This window comes from Rhinatrema bivittatum, chromosome 8 (genome assembly GCF_901001135.1).
Source record: "Rhinatrema bivittatum chromosome 8, aRhiBiv1.1, whole genome shotgun sequence".
Classification (NCBI taxonomy): domain Eukaryota; kingdom Metazoa; phylum Chordata; class Amphibia; order Gymnophiona; family Rhinatrematidae; genus Rhinatrema; species Rhinatrema bivittatum.
Window position 1 is genome coordinate 186,817,190 of NC_042622.1, and position 24,630 is coordinate 186,841,819.

General features: G+C 43.7%; 1 protein-coding gene across 2 annotated transcripts in view; it reads left to right on the forward strand.

The window, feature by feature from the left end:
* The window catches only part of SPNS2 (sphingolipid transporter 2), a 184,680-nt gene that overhangs the window by 89,181 nt on the left and 70,869 nt on the right, over nucleotides 1–24,630 (forward strand). For both annotated transcript variants that reach the window (XM_029612089.1, XM_029612090.1), the window contains exon 3: nucleotides 12,259–12,395. In XM_029612089.1, coding sequence (XP_029467949.1) covers nucleotides 12,259–12,395 — 137 coding nt within the window. The remainder of the gene's footprint in view (nucleotides 1–12,258; nucleotides 12,396–24,630) is intronic.

Here is a 24,630-nt window from a genome sequence, read left to right on the forward strand (position 1 = left end):
TTCATCAAAGTTCTATCAGACGTTCCTGTAGGAGTCAAATTGACCTATACTTTATCAAAAGGGAAATGTTTTTGGGTAGAAATACAAATGGAGATACCGTTCCTATATCCTTGAGTACAAGATTATAATATCACATCCCTAAGGAGAGCTTGAGAGTCCTCCTAGGGCTTATTCAATTGTCTTGATCCTTTGCCATTAGTTTTATCTATGTTGTGCGAATCTGCAAATTTTGTTCATGAGCATTGCCAAGACTAATGATCATGCAGGTAACTTCTAAATTACTTGTTTTTTTTATTAGGAAATAAAGTATATTTTTTCTGTTATTTACTAACAAGGCTTAATTGTGTTATATGTTCCATGGATTGCCCTAAATTCCAGATATCATCTAAAAACTCAAATTTTAGTAAGTCATTCTCTGATAGCTTTTCTTAATATAAATCTACTGAGCCACATCCTGAATAATTCAGAAATTAGTAAATTCTGAAACACTAATGCTAGTCTGAAAGGTATACAGTCTGACATCAGACCTAAGTCCACGTCATCTTAAGATATCAGTCCAGAACTAGGCCGCTTTATTTATTTAAAATTTTGCTTTATTTTAAAGGAAAATTTCAAAGGCTTCTAGCTGCCTAACCACAGAGTTAGATGACTAGACTCTTGATTGAAAACTGGTATCACCACTGGGCACCTAAATATATCAGCTGCCCTTACACAGCCAATTGCTCCCCTCTGACCAGAAAAAGGGGAGTGTGAAAAAGTGTCCCTAAAACCCTCTTTAAACAGTTCTGGATCAGGTATCTAGCCTGGTCCACCTTAAAAGTTACAGACTGCTTGTACTATCCCACAGGGAGGAGAAATTGTAAGATGCTAGGGGGTGGGGAGGGTCTTTGAAATTGTGAGTTGGGGGGCGGGGGAGAGTGGAAAAGTCTTGTGTTGATCTTGTGTTGGCTTGCCTTCCCAAAATAATGACAGGGCTGCACCAGAGTGGCACTTCCGGTGACCGGGTGGAGTACTAGTGGTAGGGGCATCTGCCTATTGGGAAATCTGCCCCCTGAATGTAGCTGCTCCAGATGTAAGCATTAGTCAGGGGAGGGGGAGAAAACTATGCGCCTACATTGAAGTTTCAAATGTAGGTGCTTAGTTTCTCTGCCTTTCGCTGTCCTCAGAGACAGCAGATGCTACTTTTACACCCGCGGACCTTCAGCAAAATATCAGAGGAACACAGTATGGGTCTTTGCTTTTGAAACATCACTCAAGGTTTGCGACGTGCTTTCCAACCATGGGACTTGGTGAAAATATTGCCATCTTTAAAAAAATAAAATAGAAAAGGCAAGTGCAAACTACTGCATATTCATATCCAAGGTCATATCAAGGTGCAATTAGCCCAAAATACTTTCCAGTTTATAGACACCTCTAAATTAACCAGGGCAGCTGTGCCAGGTCTGTACCACAACTCAATACCATTAAACAGACACAAATACCCAGAGCCAGAGTTCAAGTGAAAATAAATAAGCTTTATTGACAGTCTAAACCCTGACAACAGGTCTAAACTATGTACCCGAGCCTTGCAGTAATAAATGGTACTAACCTATGCAGGGATAAGGAGAACTGCCCCCTCCCCTTTTCAAACCCACCTCAGGCCACCCCCAAGCAAGCAAGGCCAGGTCATAGCAGTAAGACAGTCCAAGTCATCCAGCCAGCCCGCCCCTTGCTGGCAAGGCTGTTGGCCCTTCGGGCCTGTAACCTGACAGAAGAGTCACCAGCCTGCTACCTCTGAACCATTGTCTGTCCTGTAGGTGGCAAGTGACTCAGGCCAATTTATTGAGCCTTCCGGCAAGACAGTGTCCAAAACATAAATGTTCTCCCCCAACCCTATCTGTGACAATAAACAAAGGCAAACAACAGCAATTTATGCACGCTGTAAAAAGATACCTTTAACCTGAATTGTGGCATGAAGCCTTACTAATACAAAAGGGACACCTGCCCAAACAGAGGGAGCGTGGGTGGGTGCAACGCTGGACCCCTGCCCCTAGGTGAAGTGCACCCAATGAACAATGACACTTTATCCCGCTCCCCCCTCCCCCCTCCCCCTCGGAGAGGAACAAGGACAATACCATCTTGCAATCCCATGAGGCACTGGGGGGGCGCTATCTGCAGGTCCCGGAACCCCTGTGAGCCCCTCACCTTCCTAAACTGATCTTCACAGGTTGATGACATCACTCCCGGCGAACAGAACAATATTGATAAGTGTGCAAGAAACAGGAGCTCCTAGCCCAACCCTTCCCTCTACCCCCGCTATGAAAGGGTAAGAACTGGGGGAGGCAAGTATGACCATGGCTGGGGTGTCCGGTTACACGTGGTGACCCCGTGCATGTGGGCTGGCATAAAGTTGAGGCTCTCCAAAGATGCTCCTTACACAGTCTTGTCGTTTGCTTTTCCTACAAGCACTCAAAACCGAGAACTTTAGACTGCGCATTCCTTCCGGTTCCGCTGCCACACGTAGTCAGGCCTGCATTTAGAATGAGAGTAACAAAACCAGTTCTGGACTCCACTCTCCTTTTGAGAGGGGATTGGTTTGCCCCAGGCTTTTGCCTTCTCAGGCAATCATTGTCTTCTCTTTCTCTTTTCATCCGATACCCAAGCCCATCTCACATGGCAGAAATAGGGCTGCAGTCAACCCATCTCATCAAGCTTCTGATGGGCCCAGCTTTCAAAACTTTGTATCCTTCTGAAAATCTGAGGCTAGAATTTCATGGACTTTTCTTATCTGTCAGTGTTTTCTCACCATGGAGAGTTTTTACTTTTCCGTGCTTTGAAAAGATCCCTCAGTGGTAATGCGATGTTGATAATAGTGGATAGCCATTTGGTCTAGGTCCAGCCAAAAAAACGTTCTCTGGGTTTGTTTCCAATAAATGTATTTATTGAAGGTATTTTCTTGAAGTTATTTTTGACCAGGGTATTGTGCTGCTAACAGGAAGTGGATTTCCCAGCAATCCCCACTGAAACTGTGAAAGCCTTGGGAATGTTTCATGACAGTCCCCTTTCAGGATCTCCTGGGGTGAAACAAGGCAGCTTCTGGGTTGAAGGTTGGAGGATGTAGGGCGCGGCGGCTCCTTCCTCTTTCCTCTGCAATGTGATTTTTCGGGAGTAGGAGAATCCTCCTTTACAGCTCAGTCTCTGCACGCCGCAGTACCTCAACAAGTTAGGGGTGTGCACCGAAGAAAATATCATTTTGTTTTGTTTTCTAATTATTTTGGGGCGGGGCAGGGCCAGAGCCTGTGAAAGAGTATTTGGCACCCTAGGCGAGCCTTGGGTCATGCACCTCCTCTCCAGTTTTCCTGTTGGTGGCAGCTCCAGCACGGTGGCAGTGGCTCCTTTCTACAGAGGTATTAGATCTGGCACAGCACCCTTCTATGCCTCGCGCTGGCAGGATTTTGCCTCCCCCTCCTCAAACTTTGGCACTCTAGGTGACTGTCTAGTTTGCCTGATGGAAGCACCAGCCCTGGGCAGGCTTTTTGTATTCTTTTGTTTTTTTTCATTTTAGGGAGCACATTGGAGCAGCCTGCGGAGGTTCCTGTTAGCGAGAGCTACTTCAAAAGGTCCTCCAGGGGTGAAAGCTATTCCCAAACAAAACAGCACAACACCAAGGCTTTGTTCTTTAAAGCTATGGAAATTTTGTTAGAAGGATTTTTTAAAAAATACACATTCAGCGATGCGGCCTGTCAGCTGCGAGCTTTGTAAAAGGTGCGATATTGACCTGTTACAGATCCTTTGGTCCTAGGAATGTGGAATCTGATAACAGATCAGGACCGTCCAATCTGGTGCAACACCACATAGACTGTTGATCTTTGGCTTTTCTCTCACTTCTCAGCTGGGGATCCTCTGGAAATAAAGCGTGCAGCAGATGCCAGGTTTCTAAAGAGAACATCTGAAAGCTGTCGGTCTTACAGCCCCTCGGCTGCTGTCTTCAGTTCTGGCTGAAATGAGGCTGGTCTCCTTTCTACATCCTTCAAAACACCCAGTGGGCTTTGCCAGTTGTTGACCGAAGACAAGCAGCCATCTTATCTCACTGGTTAGGTGTTTCAGTTATTCCACCTCTTAGAGTCAGTGGCTTGTGGTTGTAAATGCTCTCCTTCCAATCTCTGGCAGAAATTAACCCTTAACTCTCCCGCATTCCACCCGAGCAGGTATTAGTGAAAGCCCGAAACGTGAGAGGCTTGTGCTGGTGTGCGTGGCCGCTTCCGTTCCTTGCACTAGCAGAGGCAGCTCCTGCGTGCACTCCAGGCCTGCTGATCCCCTGCACAGGCTCCACGCCCTCTACCCAGCCCTGAATTTGTCAATAGGCACCCATTATGCCTGTGCCTGGGGTGACAAACGTTTGGGGGCAGCAGGCTGGTGAAGATTTGCTGCCTTCCAGCTCTGCCGAATCCCATTCAGCAGAGAACAGCCCCTTATATGAGGTGGGGGTGTGAAAGCACCAAAAGTACTTAGAGACGGCAAAATCCTAAATCTGCCCCTGCCTGTACCACTGGTTGGTGGCAGCTCACGTCTGTCATTTTTAACTGGTTTCTTTTTTTTTTTTTTGCTCCCTATTCTGGGTAGTTTTGGGTCTGCCACCTTCTCCTCTTAAAACAGCAGGACTGGTTAGATTCTTCAACATGTCAGCTTGTGCCATTCGTTTTTGTCCCTTAGTCTTATTCCTAGGTCTCCCCTCTCTTTTTTACCCAAACATATTTTATTTTGTATAATTTCCATACTGGGACCACGCAGTGGGGATTGCCTTCACTCCCAGTGCCTAGTAAAACTTGTCATCTTATTACAGCCGTGCTTGGAGCTGAAATACGATCTCTCTGCAGCATGTCCAGCTGTGAAGGGAAACCGCAATTCTGTGCTCAGAAGTTAGAAAATGCAAAAAAAAAAATTAATATAAATTTATCTCACTAATCAAGCTGCCTGAAAGGGAGGGGGAAGGAATGTGTGACACAAGAAGCTGGATTAATGGTTCTGATGATACCAGTAAAACCAATATTGCCTTATCTGAAGAGACATTTCCAAAGGGGGGAGGGGATGGGGGTGGGGGGAGGAGTTGAAGTCGTTGATGTGATAGACCTTAGATGTGCACTTCGTGCTCAGGAGTCATTCCCAGGCACAAACTTAGCTGTAAACCACCAGTGGTGGGCCATCCTGCTGATCCAGTCTGCTGTTAAGTTGATGCCAAGTTTCCTCTTAAACGCGCCTATCTTGGCTGCTGCACCACAGCTCTAAGCATGTCACCCTCACCACGAGGCAGGCCCTCCATGGGCCTTAAAAATGTTCCTCCTTTCATTAGAAAGATTAAAAATAACACACCCAAATGATAAATGAAGGCTAAGTCATAGCAGATAACGCTGGGATTACATTTAGGATTTCAAATTCTCATTGAAATCAACCCTGTGTCTCTTGAAGGAATCGGTAGATGTCGCAGTCCATTTGGTCTTCAGATTCTGGACAGATTATCCTCTTGCCCTTATTTCTTTAAACTCTTAAGCACCATGGTGGACTTTCACTTGACCAACAGAATCATGGAAAGTTCAGAGAGTCTGTGAGCTGATGCACTGTGCATCTTCTGTTTCGTGGATTCTGAAATCAGATAAGTGATCTATCAGTCTGTCTCAGAGTTTGGAGCTTTCTTCAATGAACTGCCAGCCATCTGCAAGTTAACTCCAAAAGGGTGAGCTCCTTGCTGACAGATGAAAGATCATCTGTTCAGATTACCAGTGCGTTGCTTTGTATATGAGCAATATAAGTACACCTCACAGCCTTTTTTTCCAGTGGACTTCAAAGAGCAAAATAGCACAAAATTCAACTGAAAACAACTTTAAATAGATTGAGATCCCTCAGGCAATTTAGATCTATGGCATAGCTTTCATACCTATGCCTTTTTCAGTTTTAAACAAAACGATAAATAAGAATTTATGCTCAAAAGCTTTGTTTGTGCCTTCAGAGAGGGCCAGGTAGCAAAGTGGTTATAATGAGGATCTTTGAAACCCATAGAGCACGGCAACACTGTGCAGTCCTGACCTCAGCATGACCTTGAGTAAGTCTCTTACCTGTTAAGTACTCAAGGCCTTCAGACGCTGAACGTTTGTAACCGGATGACTTGTGCTGTGCACTCTGACAGTACTAAACAGCTAAATAATAATAATAAATATTTTAAATCCTTCCAATTTTAGTAGGGGAATGCTCTCAAGTTCTATACCACAGAGACCGATGTTTGAATTCTATTATTCTACACCACTTGAAAAATGTGATTTATAAACCATTAAATTAATACATTTAAATTATAAGTTAGTAGTAGTAGTCTGATTTTATAAAACTTCCAGCAAGGCCCGCTTGAAAGTGGTAATGTTTCTGGTCTGTGTGGAAATTAGACCCTCTTTTGTATGGTAGCCATTTCCGGTGAAGACTCTACAGGAATATTGGAGTAATTTGCGCTGTGTGGTTGTAGTAGCTTGCTGAGTTCTGGTGGCAGATCGTCAGCAGTTGGACCTCTTTCAGGTGCCCTCCCTTTCAGAGACAGAAAGGGGAATAGCCCCTCAAGGATTAGTAGAGCGCTGCCAAAATCAATGTGAGCAAAACTGACTGGATCCATTTGTCTTACCTGCATTAGCAAGAGTTCAGGGAGGGTTGAGGTAGGGGGCTCGCTTAGTTTTAGATCTTTTTATGAAGTTTAATAAAGTAACAATTAAATAAAACAAATTATAGAAGGGTACATGTAATGATAAACTAACACCTTCAACAATTAGGTCTAGATTACAGAACTATATTATTAAGCAAGGTATTCTGTTAAAGGTTTTCAAATAAGATACCTTTTATTTGGTGCAATTTCAATGCAACTGCAGCCTCATATTTTTGTACCATTCATATGGTGTTCCATCAATAAACACTACTTGGAAGACTACTATTGTTCCAATTGCTAAGTACCAACTGCGGAGCATATGCTTCTGATTATTTGTGAGCATGTCATTTATGATGGAAGATCGCAAAATGATTAATTTGTAAGAAATGGGAATTGGGATAGAGAAAATCTGGCTGATATAATCCCATACTTGAACCCAAAAGGGTTGTATCTTGACACAGTCATATAGCATATGTTGCCAGGGTATCTGCAGCAAAATCGCAATGCCAACAGATATTGGAGTCATACAATACCACTCTATGTGACTTTACTGGAGTCTAAGGGACATGGTGGTGTAAAAAATATAAGTTAAACTAGCTGAACGTGAAAGTTTCATTAAGCATGAGGGCACGCCGGCAATGAAGACCTGCCAGTCATGTTCCTTGATGAATTCTGTTTTGCCCATGAAAGCATCTGAAATGAGCACAAGTTTTAAGACCGCAGTGGTAAATGTTATTGCCTGATGGAGGTCAGCGATTGAATGGTGCACGATTGACCAGCTACAGTCAGTCAATGCCACTGGCTGAAATCAGTGGAAGACATTTTTCCAGCCACATGAAAGAACAGGAGAGCACTCCCTTGGAAGGATTATTGACATTTATCAGGGTGGTCCAGGAATTCCGAGGCAGAAAATAGATCTTGAGGTTTCCTGTTTTGGGAGATTAGATTTTCCTGCTTTTCATACCCGCTGAGGTTTGAAGAGGGCTAGTTACAAAACTGAAAATAGGAGTGAAAAATGTCCTTTCCTGGTAAAAGCACTGTTATTTAGGTAAAGAATGCCGTTACTATGTTACATTGAAATTCTGAGCCCTGTCACAGATATTTTTAAATGTGCACTTTCTTTAAAACAAGTATCACCAGAGGGCTGGATGTTTTCATAAATATTTTTAGGGGCAGTCAGTAGGAAAGTTTCATTCCTGAGGCATCTTGGCTCTTTTTTCAAAGGGTACAAGCAGGGCCGAGTTTAAGATTTTGGGGCCCATAGGCAGAGTGCCATGGTGCTGCCTCTTTAAAGCACAGGGCCCTTAAAGGAAGCAGAAACGGGCTCCTCTTTGCACCCTAGGCAGTAGGGATGTGAATCGTTTTTTGACGATTTAAAATATCGTCCGATATATTTTAAATCGTCAAAAATCGTTAGGGCCACGATACAATACCAATTCCCCCAATTTATCGTTAAAAAATCGTAAATCGGGGGAAGGGGAGGGCAGGAAAACCGGCACACTAAAACCCCCTAAAACCCACCCCCGACCCTTTAAATTAAATCCCCCACCCTCCCGAACCCCCCCCAAATGCTTTAAATTACCTGGGGATCCAGCGGTGGTCCAGAACGGCGGCGGTCCGAAACGGCCCCCTCAATTGAATCCTTTTGTCTTCAGCCGGCGCCATTTTGGCGATCGACTGCAGGAGGTCGTTCAGCGGGGGTTCCGGACCGCCGCTGAGCGACCTCCTGCAGTCGATCTCCTGCCGGCGCCATTTTCCGTACGGAAAACGATTCGCGGCAAGAAATCGCTTCCTGAAGCCCGCTGGACTCCCAGAAACTTTTGGCCAGCTTGGGGGGGCCTCCTGACCCCCACAAGACTTGCCAAAAGTCCAGCGGGGGTCCGGAACGACCTCCTGCGTCGAATCGTTTTTGTCTATGGCCGCCGCCATTTTGCGGCGGCCATTTTGCAAAATGGCGCCGGCTGAAGACAAAAGGATTCAATTGAGGGGGCCGTTCCGGACCGCCGCCGTTCTGGACCACCAGGTAATTTAAAGCATTTGGGGGGGGGTTCGGGAGGGTGGGGGATTTAATTTAAAGGGTCGGGGGTGGGTTTTAGGGGGTTGGCTCACGATTTTAACGATTTTTCACGATATTTTTAAAACCCAAACGGCAACAATACGATTCCCTCCCCCTCCCAGCCGAAATCGATCGTTAAGACGATCGAGGACACGATTCACATCTCTACTAGGCAGTTGTCTATGCCTATATCCAGACCTGGGTACAAGCACTCAGAACTAGGATTTCTAAGATCTATAACCATGGCAATGCTGTGATATATAATTACAGCTAAAGAAAAGCACTTGTTTATGTCATAGAAAAGGCACACAAATGTATGACTCTTCAGGCCCTCTTGGCTGTATATCCGCCATGGTAGTCGCACGTCTTTTTAGCATCGTCAGGTTTGACAAAGATGGCCCTCAGGCTAGCTAAATGATTTGCAGTACATTGTGCAGACTTTTGCTTTTTTCAGTATTTTGTAATGTAGGATAATTCTATCGAGGAACTATGTTTTTTATTCGTATGAGTCTTAAATTTAGCACAGGCACATTTATTTCAGTCTTTTTTTTTCTCTTGTTCCTTAAATCAGGGTCTTGTAGGTTTATTTTTTTTTTCAAGGTTAACCAAACTAAGATCTAGCACACAAAGGAAATCTGTTCAATGTATAACGCTGCCTGAGTGTTCCCCTATTCCCATGACAATTTATTCCATTGTAAGTTATTTGCTCATTAAGAGTAGCTAGCTGTTCATAGAAGTCGGTAAGAAGATGCACTGGAGGTCACCCGTATTGTTTTTCTCCATTCTTTGCCTTTGACTACTGTCACTTTGCTCTATTAAAAGACTCCAGTGCTTGTAGCTCAGTGCTAGCTGCCCTATTGATCCTGGATAAAACTGGGTTCTCTATAGGCTGAAATAATTTTGTCAAACCGACATGAGACTTAGGGGTAGGGAAGGAGAAACCCTATTGTTTTGTTACCCATTTTTTTCATTTCGTTTCTGCATTTCGCAGAACGCTAAAAGGTTTTAGTGCAGACTAAGCCATTCATCCTGCGCTGAAATCCAAAAATGGAACAAAATGAAAAGGATTTTCTTTCTGTTTCAGATTAGAAATGACGCAAAACAAAATAATAAATGTCTTTGATGTAATCCCTATCATTTGAAACAGCTGCAGGTCCTCATGAGAATGCACCAAAATTGTTGTTGAGTTTTGAAAACGCACATTGAAAACGCACATTCAGATGCAACACATTCGTATCTGCAAAAGGTGTTCACATTTGAAGACAGCATAAATGTAGTCGTGAGAATTCAATGCTAGCTTTGAGTATTCGCATGTTCTTCTCATGACAGTTAACAAAGCATCTACTTTACTCTGACTGATAGATACATTTGTTAAGTGTCTCTGGGTAACAACCTCCTTGCTGGTCCATCTTCCTTCTCCGGTAACTGGTGATGTCTTGGATCTCTAAAACTGTTTTACCTTCTACCATATATCAGGCTATCTCCAGGTAGAGTACTTGCAGTTGCTGACAACAGAGGTTGAGGGGGTGCAATAGGGGGTTCATTCCCCCCTCCTCCCAGATTTTGATGATTAATTCTTTTCATAGCTATTTTTATGGGTTCTTTTTGGTAACCCCACCATGCTCATTCTCTCCACCACCCAGTAAAAAAATAACTTTCTGCACACAGTCATGATATCTGTTGCTTATGTATAATTTTCTCCCCTGTCTATTTCATATATTCTGCAGGCTACAATTTTCAAGTCTGTTTCTGGAACCGATAGCCCTCATGGGTCATATAAAGCACTGGCGTGAAGTAAATTGATTCTGAAATAAAAATGTGTGAAAGAGATCAACTGGTCATTAATTTTGAGGTTTATTCCCTTATCCATTATTTTTTTTTTTGTTTTGCTGTTACGTTATTATTTGGATGCTGTCTATCTGCCAGCTCCGCTTCTAGCAGTGAAGTTCAGAGCATGGTTCAGAACACCAGGGCTGCCAGTGAGTTATAAGGGTCCCTTGGAGAATATTTATCAACAATGATGAACTTTTATGTTTATCCTACCTCGGCTGCAACGTGCATTGCATCCCCCTGCTCTTAGAAAACACCTCAGAAACACACCAGAGCAAGAGAAAATCTCAACCCTCGATCAGCAGGACATGTTCTGTTGTGTCTGAAAGGAGCAGAACACTTACATAAGGTTGAAGACAGAATTTCACTATATTACCCTGCCCTGGTACACATGGGGTACTGCTCTTAGCCTTTATTGTTAGGTCATTGCTGAATATATAGGGAACAGTTTTCCACCGGTTTTCCCTTCAGCTGCCAGGAACACTTGGCAAAGTCTTCTAGCATCTAACATCAGTATCCCAAATATTCCAAGCAATATGCAAAAAATTGTTTCCTGTGACTGGAACGGTGCATAATAGCAGCGAGGGATGTGATAATGACGTCCTGAACAGTGCATGTGCGGGCTGCAGCCTCAGGATGGGATCAGAGCCAGAAACAGGATTTGTGAGCATCTAGTAACAGGTGCAAAGTCAAAGAAAGATGTTTAAGCAGGACCAGAACCGAGAAGCAGCAGGGGGGCGAGATTGAAAGCCCCTGCCACTTTCTGGAGCTGCTTCTGACTGGATGATTCCAGACACTAGGACATGCTGGGGGGGGGGGGGGGGGGGAAGAGATGTTGGTGGGGTATAAAACTGCTACAACCCCCTAAGGCCTTAGAGCTCCAGGATCTTAGCTCCCTTCTATAGGCAGATTTGTATGTGGTGTCTTAGGTAATCAGTAGCAATCTGTAGAAATTTACCAGAGCAGCCCACACAAGTTCTCTGGCAGGGTTCCCCCCAGTTGTCCTGATGATCCCACAGCTAGTCAGGTTTTCAGGATATCTACAACACTGGGATCCCATATATGCAAATGTCCCGCCTGCATATTTATTGTAGATATTCTAAGCTACGGAGTCACCAAGTCAGGTAGAGAAAGCCCCGTGTTAAGGAGCTTATCACATGTCTAATCTGCTTGTGCATGCTGGAATGTTTCTTTTCATTTGGATTTTGTTCTGTGCGGGAGGGAGATTTTATTTCCTTTAGGAGGTTTTTTTTTATTTTTTTTGTTTCATTTGTTTTAAAAAAAATGTAAAGAACAGAAAATATTGTTGATAGTTCTTATTTTGTGTCATATGACTGCACATCCATAACTTCTGTTACGCTGCAAAGAAAACTTGCATACAAGATAGTCAGTGCAGAAGAACGTTCTCTGTACCTTCCCCCAGCGAAAAAAAAATGTTAAAACGGTTGCAGAGGTTGCCATAGGAATCCGGTTTATTCTTTCCAACATTCATTGAGACTTTCATATATTCTGTTTCATTAAGGAAGCTATCGTTTCCAAAAACATGAATCAGGCACTAGTATCGCCTGATTACCTGAGTTTTGCAGATCGTCTAATGGTGCGAAAGGAACTGCTGGGAAACTTTGTGGCTGAAAATCAGCGCATTACATGCTCTCTGCCGGGTTTGCCGAGCTGTTTCTTAATTTCTTTTTTTTTTTTTTTGTGCCCTCTTCAGTTTTCATCTGCAGTTTCATGGTGGCGGCCCCGATCTTCGGTTACATTGGCGACCGCTTCAACAGGAAGGTTATTCTCAGCTGCGGGATCTTCTTCTGGTCCGCCGTTACTTTCTCCAGCTCCTTTATCACTAAGCAGGTAAGGCCCACGAGCCAGCGCCGGCGGGGAAAGCAGGTGGGACCCAGGCTCGGCCATCCAGTCAGGCCTCCTACGTTTCTCGGCAGGCCTGCTACGTCATGTGCGACCCAAGTCAAGCCGCTTTATTTCTTGAAGCCAGGGCTTCCCACATCTGTCCTGGGGACCGCACAGCCAATCAGGTTTTCAGGATACCCACGATGACTATTAGGGCTGGTTTGTTTTGTTTGTTTGTTTCATCTTGTTTGGAGGAAGAGTGTCTGATTTTTGCTTGTTTTGATATTTTTTTGTTTTGTTTCATTTTCTGTTTGCGTGCACTTTGGAGGTAATTTTCAAAGGAGTTACACACACACACACACACACATATATATATATAACATACTGTTGTAGCAATTTTCAGAAACTCATTATGTGCTTAAAGTACACTTAATGCGGGTAAAACCTATCGACAATTCAATGGCATATACTGTAGCAATTTTCAAAAGCCTACTTACACGAGAAAAGTTCATTTACACATGTAAAACCCAGTTTTAAGCGTGTAAATGCTTTTGAAAATTACCCCATAATTTGCAAATAGTGCACACTACTTGTAAATGGAGTGCACTAAAATGGAAAACGAGACAAAATAAAAACTAATTTTGTTAGTGACTTTTTTCGTTTAGGCTTGAAATAACACGAAAGCAAGCCTGATTTTGCTGCATTTTTTTTTTCATGTCATTTCAAAATGAATGCACATCCCTAATTAATATGCATAAGAAGAAATTGTCCTAGGCTTCATCTTTCCATGTATGCAAATTCCTCACCGTCCTATTCGCTGTAGAAATCCTGAAAACCCAATTGCTGTGGGATCATCAGGACGGGTTTAGGAAGCTTTGGCTTTAAGCCTTGGTCTATCCGTTCATAATTTTACCACTAGGAGGAGGCAGTAACCCTAGCGCAGGAGTCCTCACAACCTATGTTTTGATGGCCTTGATGTGCGGGCCTGGTGCTCACCTTGACAACATTTTACCTAAAAAAAAAATTCTGTTAAAACTTTGGCTGACTCCTTTATCCAGGGTGGCTGCGAAAAGATCTGTTGTTGAATGCCTTTGAGAAACTTTGGCCTGTTGGTTAATTTAATGGTCTGCGAGCCAGGAAACCTGCGTTCTGCCGCTGCCAGAGAAGGCATCGCTTGCTGCAACCTTGGGCGAGTCGTTCTATCTTTCTGCGCCTCAAAGTCCCACTTAGATTGTAAGCTCTTGGAGACTGGGATCCATTATGCCTACGTGTATACAGCACAGAGCATCCTCACAGCTTTATATGAGGTAAAACCTGACAATGCACAGAATCGGATTTAAGATTTTTTATGTGCCCATGGGCAGAGTGCCCCACGGTGGTGCCTCCTTTTTTAAGCTGTGCTGGCACATGGCCGTATAACAGCCAGAAGCAGGGTCCTCTTTGGTCTGCATATTTGGCACCTTTTGAAATCTGGTGCCCCCAGGCAGTTGCCTGTGTTGCCCAATGCCTAAATCCGGACCTGCAACGCACCCACATTTCAGGGGGAGGACAAAATTACGAGAAGTCAACACCTTCTTCTCTTCCGTCCCTTGCCTCCATAGACTTCAACAGTATTTAGCGTCATTAATATCAAATTTAGCTATGAAATCCTGAGAATCCTAACACTCATATGGCATGGTGAATCAGTGGGGTAATAATAATAATAATGATTATAAATAATATTAGTGAGATAACACTGATAACCATGAGGGCAATTTTCAATGCAATTTACCTGTGTAAGTGGGTTCTTCCAAAATCTCCCCCCCTCAGTGCGGGTGAACCTCCAGCCATTGTTGTACAAGGCACGTAATTTTACATGCATTGTTTGTGGCCTTCCCGTAGGCGGGCTTAGGATGCGGGAGAGAACAGCGTGCATGGTTTTGCATTTTAAAAACCCTGTGCAGCATTTTGCCTGGAAAACCAGTTACCTGCAGAGAGACAAGGTACAGGTCTCTGCAGGAATATTTTCCAGCGGCGATAATCAAAGCAAGACCGCCCGTGTAATGTTTGCTGTGATGGGGGCCAACCTCGAGCGTGAAAGCCATCCACGGGGCTTGTGCCAGTGCAGGCAGCTTAATTATTGCACCCTTTAGATTTAGCATATACTCACATGTGTTGCCTTTAGTTCACGTGGAGAGAGAATGCACCTGGCATTTCATGCCTATCAATTATGAAAATGTGTTTTAATTATCCAGACTAATCCATTTCTTGGAAGGCAGCAAAGTGTGTACATTCAATTATGGACATAGCTCTCTCTAGTAGGTCAGAGCTCAGCTCTGCTCTGCTATCTCCTACGCCAGCAGAATAACCTTTCCTGTGGAATGACAGGAATCTCTCTGCCATGCCCAGTTCTGGTACCGTAAGTAGGGCACTTGCAAAAAAAAAAAGCTTTTCTTCCACCCCCACTGCTTATCATACCTGCAGTCCTGTTAGAACCTGTTATTTTTGTCTGTCGAGGATGTCATTTGGCGGTGATAGTGTGATACTACTTCAGATTGCTCACAGAACAGAAAGAAAAGGATTTAATCGTTACAGGTGGCAACGTTCCTGTGAAGGTAAATCGCAGCTCGGTGAACTACACACTGACTTCCTGAGACTGCGGCAGCTCAGCTGCATTCCATGGGCTGCGATACTGCTGCACCCAAAGGGAATGAGAGCTATGCGCCATGCATGAATACACACCCCTTACTGTGTACACACACACACATCATATAGCAGGGATGGGCAGAGTTTTGGGCCTGAGGGCCATATTAGTCGGCCTCCCTGGATGGCGGGCCACTGAAGGTCCAGGGGAGGAGAGAGTCACCCTTGGAGGTCGAGCAGGGAGTGGGTGCTCCCTCTCAAAGTTTCATCCAAGTAGGCGGATGAGCTCCAGAGGCACACGCTGGAGGCTTCCATCTGGCCCGTGGTGGCAACATCAATTCTAGTCTGTGGATGTCTCTTCTGGGCAGAAGTGACATTGTCTAGCCACCATTGCCCAGATGGAAGCCTCCTAAGGGCCTATGCTTAGCCTATCTCTTTCATTTATTTATTTAACGAGTTTTATATACCGTCATTCGGAATCGTCAAAATAATGCCATCATAACGGTTTACAAAATACAAGGTTACAGGGATAAGGGGGTTAAACAGAGTTTCAAAAGGTTCAAACTGTTGTTAAACATATGGGTATCATGTTCTTGTTGTAAGGCATGCCATACCCACAAATATATGTACTAAGGACTGCAGTGTTGCAAGTTCATGTAGAGAGAACAGCACATCTTCCAGGCATGTGTTTAAACCTTCCATACCTTCATAGAGAGTCTATGCATACCATATACCATATGCAAACTCACACAAGGGTGTTATGATCAGGCTTGTGAACCCTTGGACCGACGGGAGGATGGTATTACCTTAGGAGGTGGCGAGGCAGAACAGAAGATGGGACTGGCTGACCCTTGGCACTGAAGACTGAGGCGACCATGGGACAGCGAAGAGTCGTGATGTCGGAGAAGCCCGCGGTCCCCCCGGGAGGAGCCCGTAGGGACCCGAGCCACTGGGACTTAGGTGGACCTTTGAGAGGTCGAGGAGTCATGAGGTCGGTGCAAGGGCCAACTGGAGCTTCGCCACTGGAAGCCCATGGTCCCCCGGGAGGAGCCCATAGGGACCCGGGCCACTGGGACTTAGGTGGGGCCCTTGGAGACGAAGGTGCGGAGGAAGTCCAAGGTCGAGTACCAGAGAGTCGTCGCTTACCAGTCCGAGGTCACACACTGAGGAATCACCGCTTGCCAGTCCGAAGTCACACACTGAGGAATCACCGAGAAGAACCAGGAATTAAGGATCCAAAGCACTAGAAGACTCACCGAAGCAAGCAGACTCGAACAATGAAGTTGCCAAGTCGAAGAGTGAACGGAGGAAGCCTTCTTTTATACTTCCCCTGTGCCTAGCCCATTAGGAGCAGGTGTAGTCGATTTAGGGAACGAGGTCCCTTTAAATTCTGAAAGGGGGCACGGCCTCGTGCCTAAGAACACGGTGGCCATCTTGGATTCCCGGCCGCGGAGCAAAGCAGCCCGACGCCGCCAGGGAGGAGCAGGGACGCCTCTCAGCCCAGCAGTCCCTGCGGAGGTCTGCGCCGGTGTGCGGGGGAGACTGGGGCTGGGCCGGATTCCTGCGGCCCCCGATGCTGCCGCGGCGGCCCCGCCATCGTGGGTGAGGTGGGGGTTCGCGGCTGCGGCCACGGAACACAACAGTGGGATTGCAGAATTCTTAGATCCAACGTGAATCACAAGCACAGATAGCACACTGTAAAATAAAGACCTGTCAGCTTCTTCTTTTGCATCTATCTTATTTATTTATGCATTGAACATTTCTTATTAACCGCTTTCTCCAGCTCTAACATGAGCTGTCTGATGCAGTTTACAATAAAACATGCAAAATGAAAACGTACAAACATAAACAACAACATATATAAACAAAACATAACATCAATGCTGAAAATTACATTTACAAAAGCTCAAAAGAGGATAATTATAACTCTGCCATCCCATCTTAAAAATCATCATTAAAACTACTGAATAAAAAGCCAACTTTTAACCTTTATTTAAAAAGAGAGAATTTCTTTCCATTCTAATATCAGTAGGAAACAAATTCCACAGAGTTTGTGCCACCATGGAACATGTTCTGGCCTGCAACCGCATCCATCCCATTTCTTTAAAAAAAAGGAACAGTTAACAAAATGCCTCAGGATGTACCACCTTACCTTATCACACAAATAATATGGCCCTAGGCTATTAAAGCACAAAAGGTCAGCATCAATATCTTAAACTGGGCTCGAGTCCTAACTGGAAGCCAATGTAGATCTCATAATACTGGAGAAATCAATGCTCTGCATAGTCACCCTGCTATCGGTCATGCTGCTGCATTCTGGACAATTTGAAACCTATTTGTGAGTTCATTACAATAGTCCAGGTCAGATGTCACTATTGCTTGGATCACTCTTTTAAATGCCTGAATGTAATCTCTTCACTATCTTAAGCTTCCAGAACGCATTCCATATCACATGGGAAACGCAGAGCAGAATCTAAAAAAATTCTCAAAGTCCTTAACAACATAAGTTGAATTAGCAATTTCTGAACCAAGACAGGAGTCAATCATTGGACCTCTAATCTTTACTAGCTATGTCTTTTTAGTATTCAAAAGTAATTTGCTCTTTGAAAACCATCTTGAAATTTGCCTTAAATTATTATTCAATTAAGAAGTGAACTCCAATCTATTATCCCTTATTGGGATATTAATTTGGAGGTCAACTGCATAAAAATATGCTCTCAAACCAAGCTGCTGAAAAAGCTTCCTGAAAGGTTGTATAAAAAAAAAATATATATATATATATATATATATATATATATATATATATATATATATATAAATAGAGAAAGTGGGAATCCTTGTGGGACCCCCAAAATAAACTCTATTGCACATCAAAGTTTCCCTTTCACCAGAATCTTTGCTTTTCTCTCAGAAATAAAGGGAGTAATCCATTTTAATACAACACCTCTCAACCCCATGCATCTACATCTATCCCAAAGAATAACACAATCAACCACATCAAAGGCCAAGGAAAGGTCCAACAGCAGCAAAAGAACCCGTGGCCCAACGCCCCCCCCCCCCCCCCCATCAATCCAATGCCATGCGTCATTACAGGGGGAGACAAGTACAGTCTCTATGTCCTTTAGAACCTGCCTGATAAGGATCTGACCCTCCTGATTCCTCAGGAAATTATGTTAATTGTTGCATAATAGCCTTTCCTAAAGTCTTGGCAAGAAAAAAAGGATATTGACGAGTGGTTTAAAATTAACACATTCAGAGCATCCAATGAGGCTTTTTTCAAGATAGGGTTAATAATGGAAGTCCTAAAGGCCACAGGAACTATCCCTTCCGTTAAAGATCCATTGATTATTTTCCATCCTTTTGGGTAGCTGAACATGCAAAATCCCCTTTTTAGTTCGTCCCCCCACAGCCCTCCCCGTTCGAACCACAAGGTCCTGCAATAATGTAAACAGTCACGAACAGCAGCGTGGGTGTTACCCAAACATTCAACCTTTCTGGATGGCAGGAGGAGCATGGAGCCTGCTAGACTGACCCAGCCACAGAAGCATCTGTGTTTCTGCTAGGCCATCAAGTCGTATTATACCCACTGTGGTTTATGGAGACCGGGCTAGTGTGTGCATGCTAGGCAGTTAGTGCATAGCATGCTGTTTTTTGGGTGTGCTAAGCACACTAAGCTTTAGTGCAAAAGTCCCTAAGCCTTTTAGCTGTCCAGCTGAAATGAAAGCTTAGTAATGGAAGAGATTCAGTACCTGTGCATGGATATTTCAGGCCTGTTTCATGAACCTGGTGCCAAGTGAGGACTTTCCGAACTTCCAATTCCACATTTCAAAGTAGAGTAGGGAGTTTTCCCTTGAGGCTTCTTGGGTTAAGGGTTTATTTATTTCTACTAAAGAGTCTTCTGTCGCTAATATCCTGCCAGAGTTTCCAGTACCTGAGAAACCTGAATGTTACTGCTTCTATCTCAACCATACCAACTCATTGAAGACACATCTATGAAGAATGCATTCTGACATCCGAGCTTCCAGTTCAACCACTAGATATCTCTTCACAATATCTAAAGGAAATTCTAACATCTAACATTATCCTAAAAATATTCTTGGCAGAAGGCTCTGAAATAAGAGTGAAAGAGAAGGGAAAAACAGCTCTTTTATGCCTTGAAAGACTGGGCAAATGTATGCAACCACTTCAAAAGCCAAGACGAAAACATCTAATGTTTTCATGAAACCTGCACAGCGTGAGCTGGTAGAAATGCTTTCCTGATGACTGGCCGAAGCCTAGAAGAGGAGCACAGGACCGCTCAGATACTTGTTGCACGGAAGATACTTTGATTTCATGCTAAAGCTGACAAAACCTCTTCTCAGGCCAAAAAATGGTGCATACTGCTTGGGTAAGACTAGGGCCCCTGTAGGAAGAAGTGAGGGTTCTTCAGAATTTCATCTTGGAGAGAGACATCTTGCCCTGAACGCAAAACTGGGCAATATTTATTGTGTGTGGTGATGTTTTTCAGTTTGTATGCCTTAGGAATGTTGTGAGTCACAAAGGCTAAAATCAGAGTCCATGCAACCAACTAAACAGAATTATAGGGCCAGGCCTGGTTTTCAAAGCCATATACCTGCATAAAGGGCTGGTAGAAAATAGCCCGGGGATCAGTTCACGTAAAAGTATTCACGTAACCCGATTTTGCACATTTTTCTATGGCAACTGGGAGAGCCATTCCAGAGGAAGGGGGAAGGGGTCCAGGGTTGGGCCTTATGACGCACTTTAGTATTTTGAAAAGCGTGTACGTAAGTTAACCTGTACAAGTTAACGCTTGTGGTAGAGCAGGCGTAACTGTCTGCAGGCGAGTTTGTGCGCATTTCAGGCCATTTACGAGTGAATTTTCAAAGCGAATTTATGCGCTTTGAAAATCTGGGGTAAGATCTGTGTGCAAAAGGCACATGCAGATTTTACTGCAACACATGCCCACTATTAAAGTTACTCTCAATATCGCATAAAAGCAGTTTCTGTTTTTATCCGACTTTCCAAAGGGAAGAAAGCTTATAAGATCGCCGTGTGTGTGTGTCCCCTTAATAACTTTAATGCTTGGTGTCCTATCTACACCAAGTTTTCAGGACATGTCAGGGGGTTCAAGAGGATCCTGACAGGGATATTTTTTTTTTTGGGGGGGGGGGAGAATCCATGTACACATGGGAATATGGACACATATATGTGCTCTGGGAATTAGGCTTTATTGGTTTTGTATGCAACTTCTTGTTTCTCCTGTAGCTTCAGTCAGAATTTTAAAAGCCTGAAAATCATGGTAGAATGAGACTAATGGTGACACGCCGGTGCAATTCTGAGATTCAGAAAACTAAAACAATGCTGAATCAGATTTCTCGGCTTTACATCTGATTCCAAATCTTCTCACATCCAGGTGATCCAAATTTGAAGCACCTCTGAAAGCTTTTCTCTTTACATTTGCACTGCCATGCACAGCTTTCAAAATTCAAGCTGTACACACTCAAGCACTGTTTTTCCAGGCAACGCTATGAGCGTTGCCTCCTTCCACCAAATCCCACTCATGAGGACACCTCCAAGTAGCAGTAAAGGTGGATGGTAACCTTTCATCGCTGCTTTAGTGCCATCACAGGTTCATTCATTCTGATTGCCACCACTTTCAAACATCACAACCATATTAATGACATAACCCAGACAGAAGTGGAAAGGATGATTGTTAGGTTAAAAATAGAGTCTAAAAGAACTAAAGGGGAAGGCAAAACTGGTTGGCATGGCCAATCAGAGGAGGTGGTGATGGAGACCAGCACTCTAACAAAACTTGGGCAGGCCTGGGACAGATATAGATAGCAGATTCAAGAACAGGGTTGAGAAACTGGGTAAAAGACATGGGAAGTGCTGGTGTTGGTTCGTGTATGGAAATTTATCTGCTTGTCTAGCCAAAATGGTAGGAGAATCAGAGAGGAAGACAACCGGGCAAACCGGATGGGCCAGTTGGTTCTTATCTGAGACTGCCGTCATCCTCTGTTACTTTCCTTGTAGAAATCACTATGAGCTTATTGAAAGCATGGTCCAAAATGGAACTGTGTGTGCCTGATCTGTTTTTACTTTTCCCTTTCCTTCATAAAATCATATAAAGAGTCACAGGAGAGGGAGCATGGAAGAAGACAAATCTGTACTTTCTAAAGGTTATTTGGTGTTAGAGGGGAACCAGGAAAGCAATGTATGAGGACAGCTAAGATGAAAGTTGGTTATAAACTTAGGGAGTCAAAAGGCTTGCCTTATAAGTGCTCTGTTATTTCAGATGAGACTTAAAATAAATGAAAAATAATGCAGCTGCTTCTGAAAAACAGTGCTCCCCATGGGCAAAAGTAAAGAAAACATCCATATCTTTCAGAACCTGCGGCACGGTGATGTGATTGTAACCCTGAAACATATTCCACCATTGTTTAGATGGACTCGAGCCAGATGAATACTCCAGGTTTTAAAGCAGAAGCAGAAATATAAAAAGGACAATTTTCAAAGGCATTTACCGCAGTAAACCTGCCTGTTTAAAGGTTGCCTGCCGTAGTGCGGCTAAAAGTTACATTCGGGATTTTACATCACGCAGAGTTTGGGCCGCATTGAGGGGAGGTGTTCTCCGGGGCAAGAAAACATCACGGGTCAGTTTTGTTTTCCAATCTGTGCACATTGTTTGGTGGCTTTTTTTTTTTTTTTTTTTACTTGCACAAATTGCAATGTCGAGCACCTGCAGATCTTGCAGTCTTCAGAAGGAAACTACCAGTGTAGTTTTCCCTTTGAAAAGTACAAGGTCCATGGGTAAAAAGCACCATGGACTTTGCAGCTACATAGGCCAATGAAAAGTGCCCTCAGAATTACCTAAAGCATCATTTTATATGACAAATGGGAATGTTTTGATATTATCTCTAAGCATCTTACTGTTTTCAAGTTGATGTCGATGTCCCGAGACAGAGAAGGAGACAAGTGACAATGACTGTACTACTGTCCTGATAGAATATTTTATTTTGGTTTCAGAACTTCTTATATGACCACATTCCTACAGTGATAATCCTAAATTTGGAATCTAGATCATATGAATAAGGCCAGAAATTCATGATTCAGTACCCTCAACTGATAGGTTTGATTACCGAGCCTATGATTAGGAATGGCTGCCGTGGTCCATGCAGTGCATGACTCCATGTCTTGGCATTTTGTAGGTTTTAGATGATGGTATAATTTGAGCTAGACCACAAACTATGGATTTATACTATAATTCCGTGGATTAGTTATTAACTGGGATAATAACCAGTGGGAGCATTGAGAGGAGAGGATCACCTTGCTGGTGGCTGAAAAGAATCAGTAAGTACTGCTTGGGGACATTTTTAGAACTTAAAAGTTTGGGGGAGAAGTAAAACTATTGGGGTTTATTATTTAGTGTGTTTGTGTGTCTGTATTAAATAGCTAATCAGAAGGCAGGCAAAAACCAGGAGTTTGTAGTTAGTGTAAGTAAGATTTTAAAAAGGTTTGGATAAGTTCCCAGAGGAAAAATCCATAAACTGCTATTAATTAATAAGCAATAGTAGCTTGAGATTTATTTAATGTTTGGGTACTTGCCAGGTTCTTGTGGCCTGGATTGGCCACTGTTGGAAACAGGATGCTGGGCTTGATGGACCCTTGGACTGACCTAGTATGGCAGTTCCTATGTTCTTAAGGTTTGGGATTTTTGAGTTTATTACTTTAAGGGCAGTTTGATAATTCTTCCTCTCTGAGTCTTTGAGTTGGATGAGGATACTCATTGGACACAATGATTTAGAAAGCACAAAATGTTATACTAGACAGAAAACAAGCAACTCTTTCTCTTACAGGCCCTAGGAGGTTATAGGAAGGTGAGGATACTACAGAAATTAACCCTTTCTTTGGTGCTTATGGGCTGAAGAACAGAAGGGCCCCCAACACGACTGCAGAGTTTTCAGTCCATGTGCACAATGCAAACATTAGTGAGCACAAGACATTGTCCAGACCCAACAAAGGAACGAGACTTAATAGGTATCCCTGGAAATATCTTGTCGGAACAAATTCTATTGCATATGCATAATGCAAGAACTGCTAAGCAAACACGGACTTTTAATTGAAAATATACAGGTTCCTTTTGTGCAATCCTTGGATCTAACACAACAAACTGTCTTTTTATCTCCTCACTAGGCAACTTTAAATTGGATTAAAGTAGCGTTTAACATGACTTTTTTAGAGAGTAAAAAGGGAAAATTAAAAAAAAAGGGAAATACCAAAAGCCATTTAGCAAGGAATTGAGTGGTACCAGCTGGAAGAGAGAGGATTTTATTAGCAGCTATTGCCCCAATGGAGGCGTTAAGGGCAAAGTCATGTATATAAAAAAAAAAAAGATATTGCTTTTCAATTTTATGCACCCTGTGTAACATTTTAAAATACACCCACACAGAAGCACCCTCCTTCTCTCATATACACAGAAGCACCCTCCTTCTCTCACATACACACCCACACAGAAGCACCCTCCTTCTCTCATATACACAGAAGCACCCTCCTTCTCTCACATGTCTTTTTCACAACCACGTCCCTCCTTTTGTTTCTTTTCTTTGATAGCCAACCAAATAGTTCATACCCAGGGCAAGTATTAAAAGGGATTTAGCTGCCTATCCGTGCAGTTAGGCGGCTAGAGCCCTAGATTTGAAAATTGTCCCTCCCCACTGAGTCGCTAAATATATTAGCGGCCTCCTTTCAACAGACGTTATTGTTTGTCATGTTGCACGTTGCCTTGGGTACATCGCAGGAAGGCAGTTAAAAGCACGCTCAAATAAATAAATAAATAAATAAATAAATAAATAGGCCTATTTATGTAGCCACTTTTAAAATAGGCGTTCCCGAGGGTGAGGGAGGAAGGGCGTGTTTGGTTCAGGGGAGAAAACGCCGCACATATAGCTGAACCTTTCAATATGTGTGCATAGATTCTCCACCATCACCTCAGCCATGAAATAGCAAAAGGCAGAGTCGGTGGGTGCTTTAGTACCACCCCCCATGTGACTTTATTCAATTTTCAGAGAGAGATCAATAGTCTGAGGAGCTAGTCATGCTCTGGCTGGTGGGGGCTCAGGATTGGGATGGGGGAGGCACTGTCTCTGACACTGGAAGGGGGAGGGAGAGGGATCACGCAAGACGCCAGGTTTTTGGGTTTTTTTGTTTGTTTCATATTTTTACCATTTTGTTGTCAGGCGGAGGGGGATCAGGGCAGGAGAGCAGGTTTGTTTGGGTTTTTTAATTTACATTTTTGGCTTTGGGAGGGGTATGGGGGCTGGCAGGCAGGTGGGGGCTTTTTTTTTTTTTTCTACCTTTTGGCTTTCCAGAGGGAGGGAGGGAGCTGGAGACGTTTTAGTTTTTACAATTTCATGCCTGGGGAGGGAGAACAGGCTCTCGGGGTGGAGGGGAGGGAGGGACATTCGTGTGAAATATTATGAGGCGGGCAGTCGCTGGCTTTGGTTTGGGGATGAGGGTTTCCATAAAGAAGACATAGCACATCAGCGCTGATTTTTTCCTCTGCCTGCCAGCAAAGTTCATCGGCTAGATTTGGGGGACTATTTAGCTTAAAACCTCT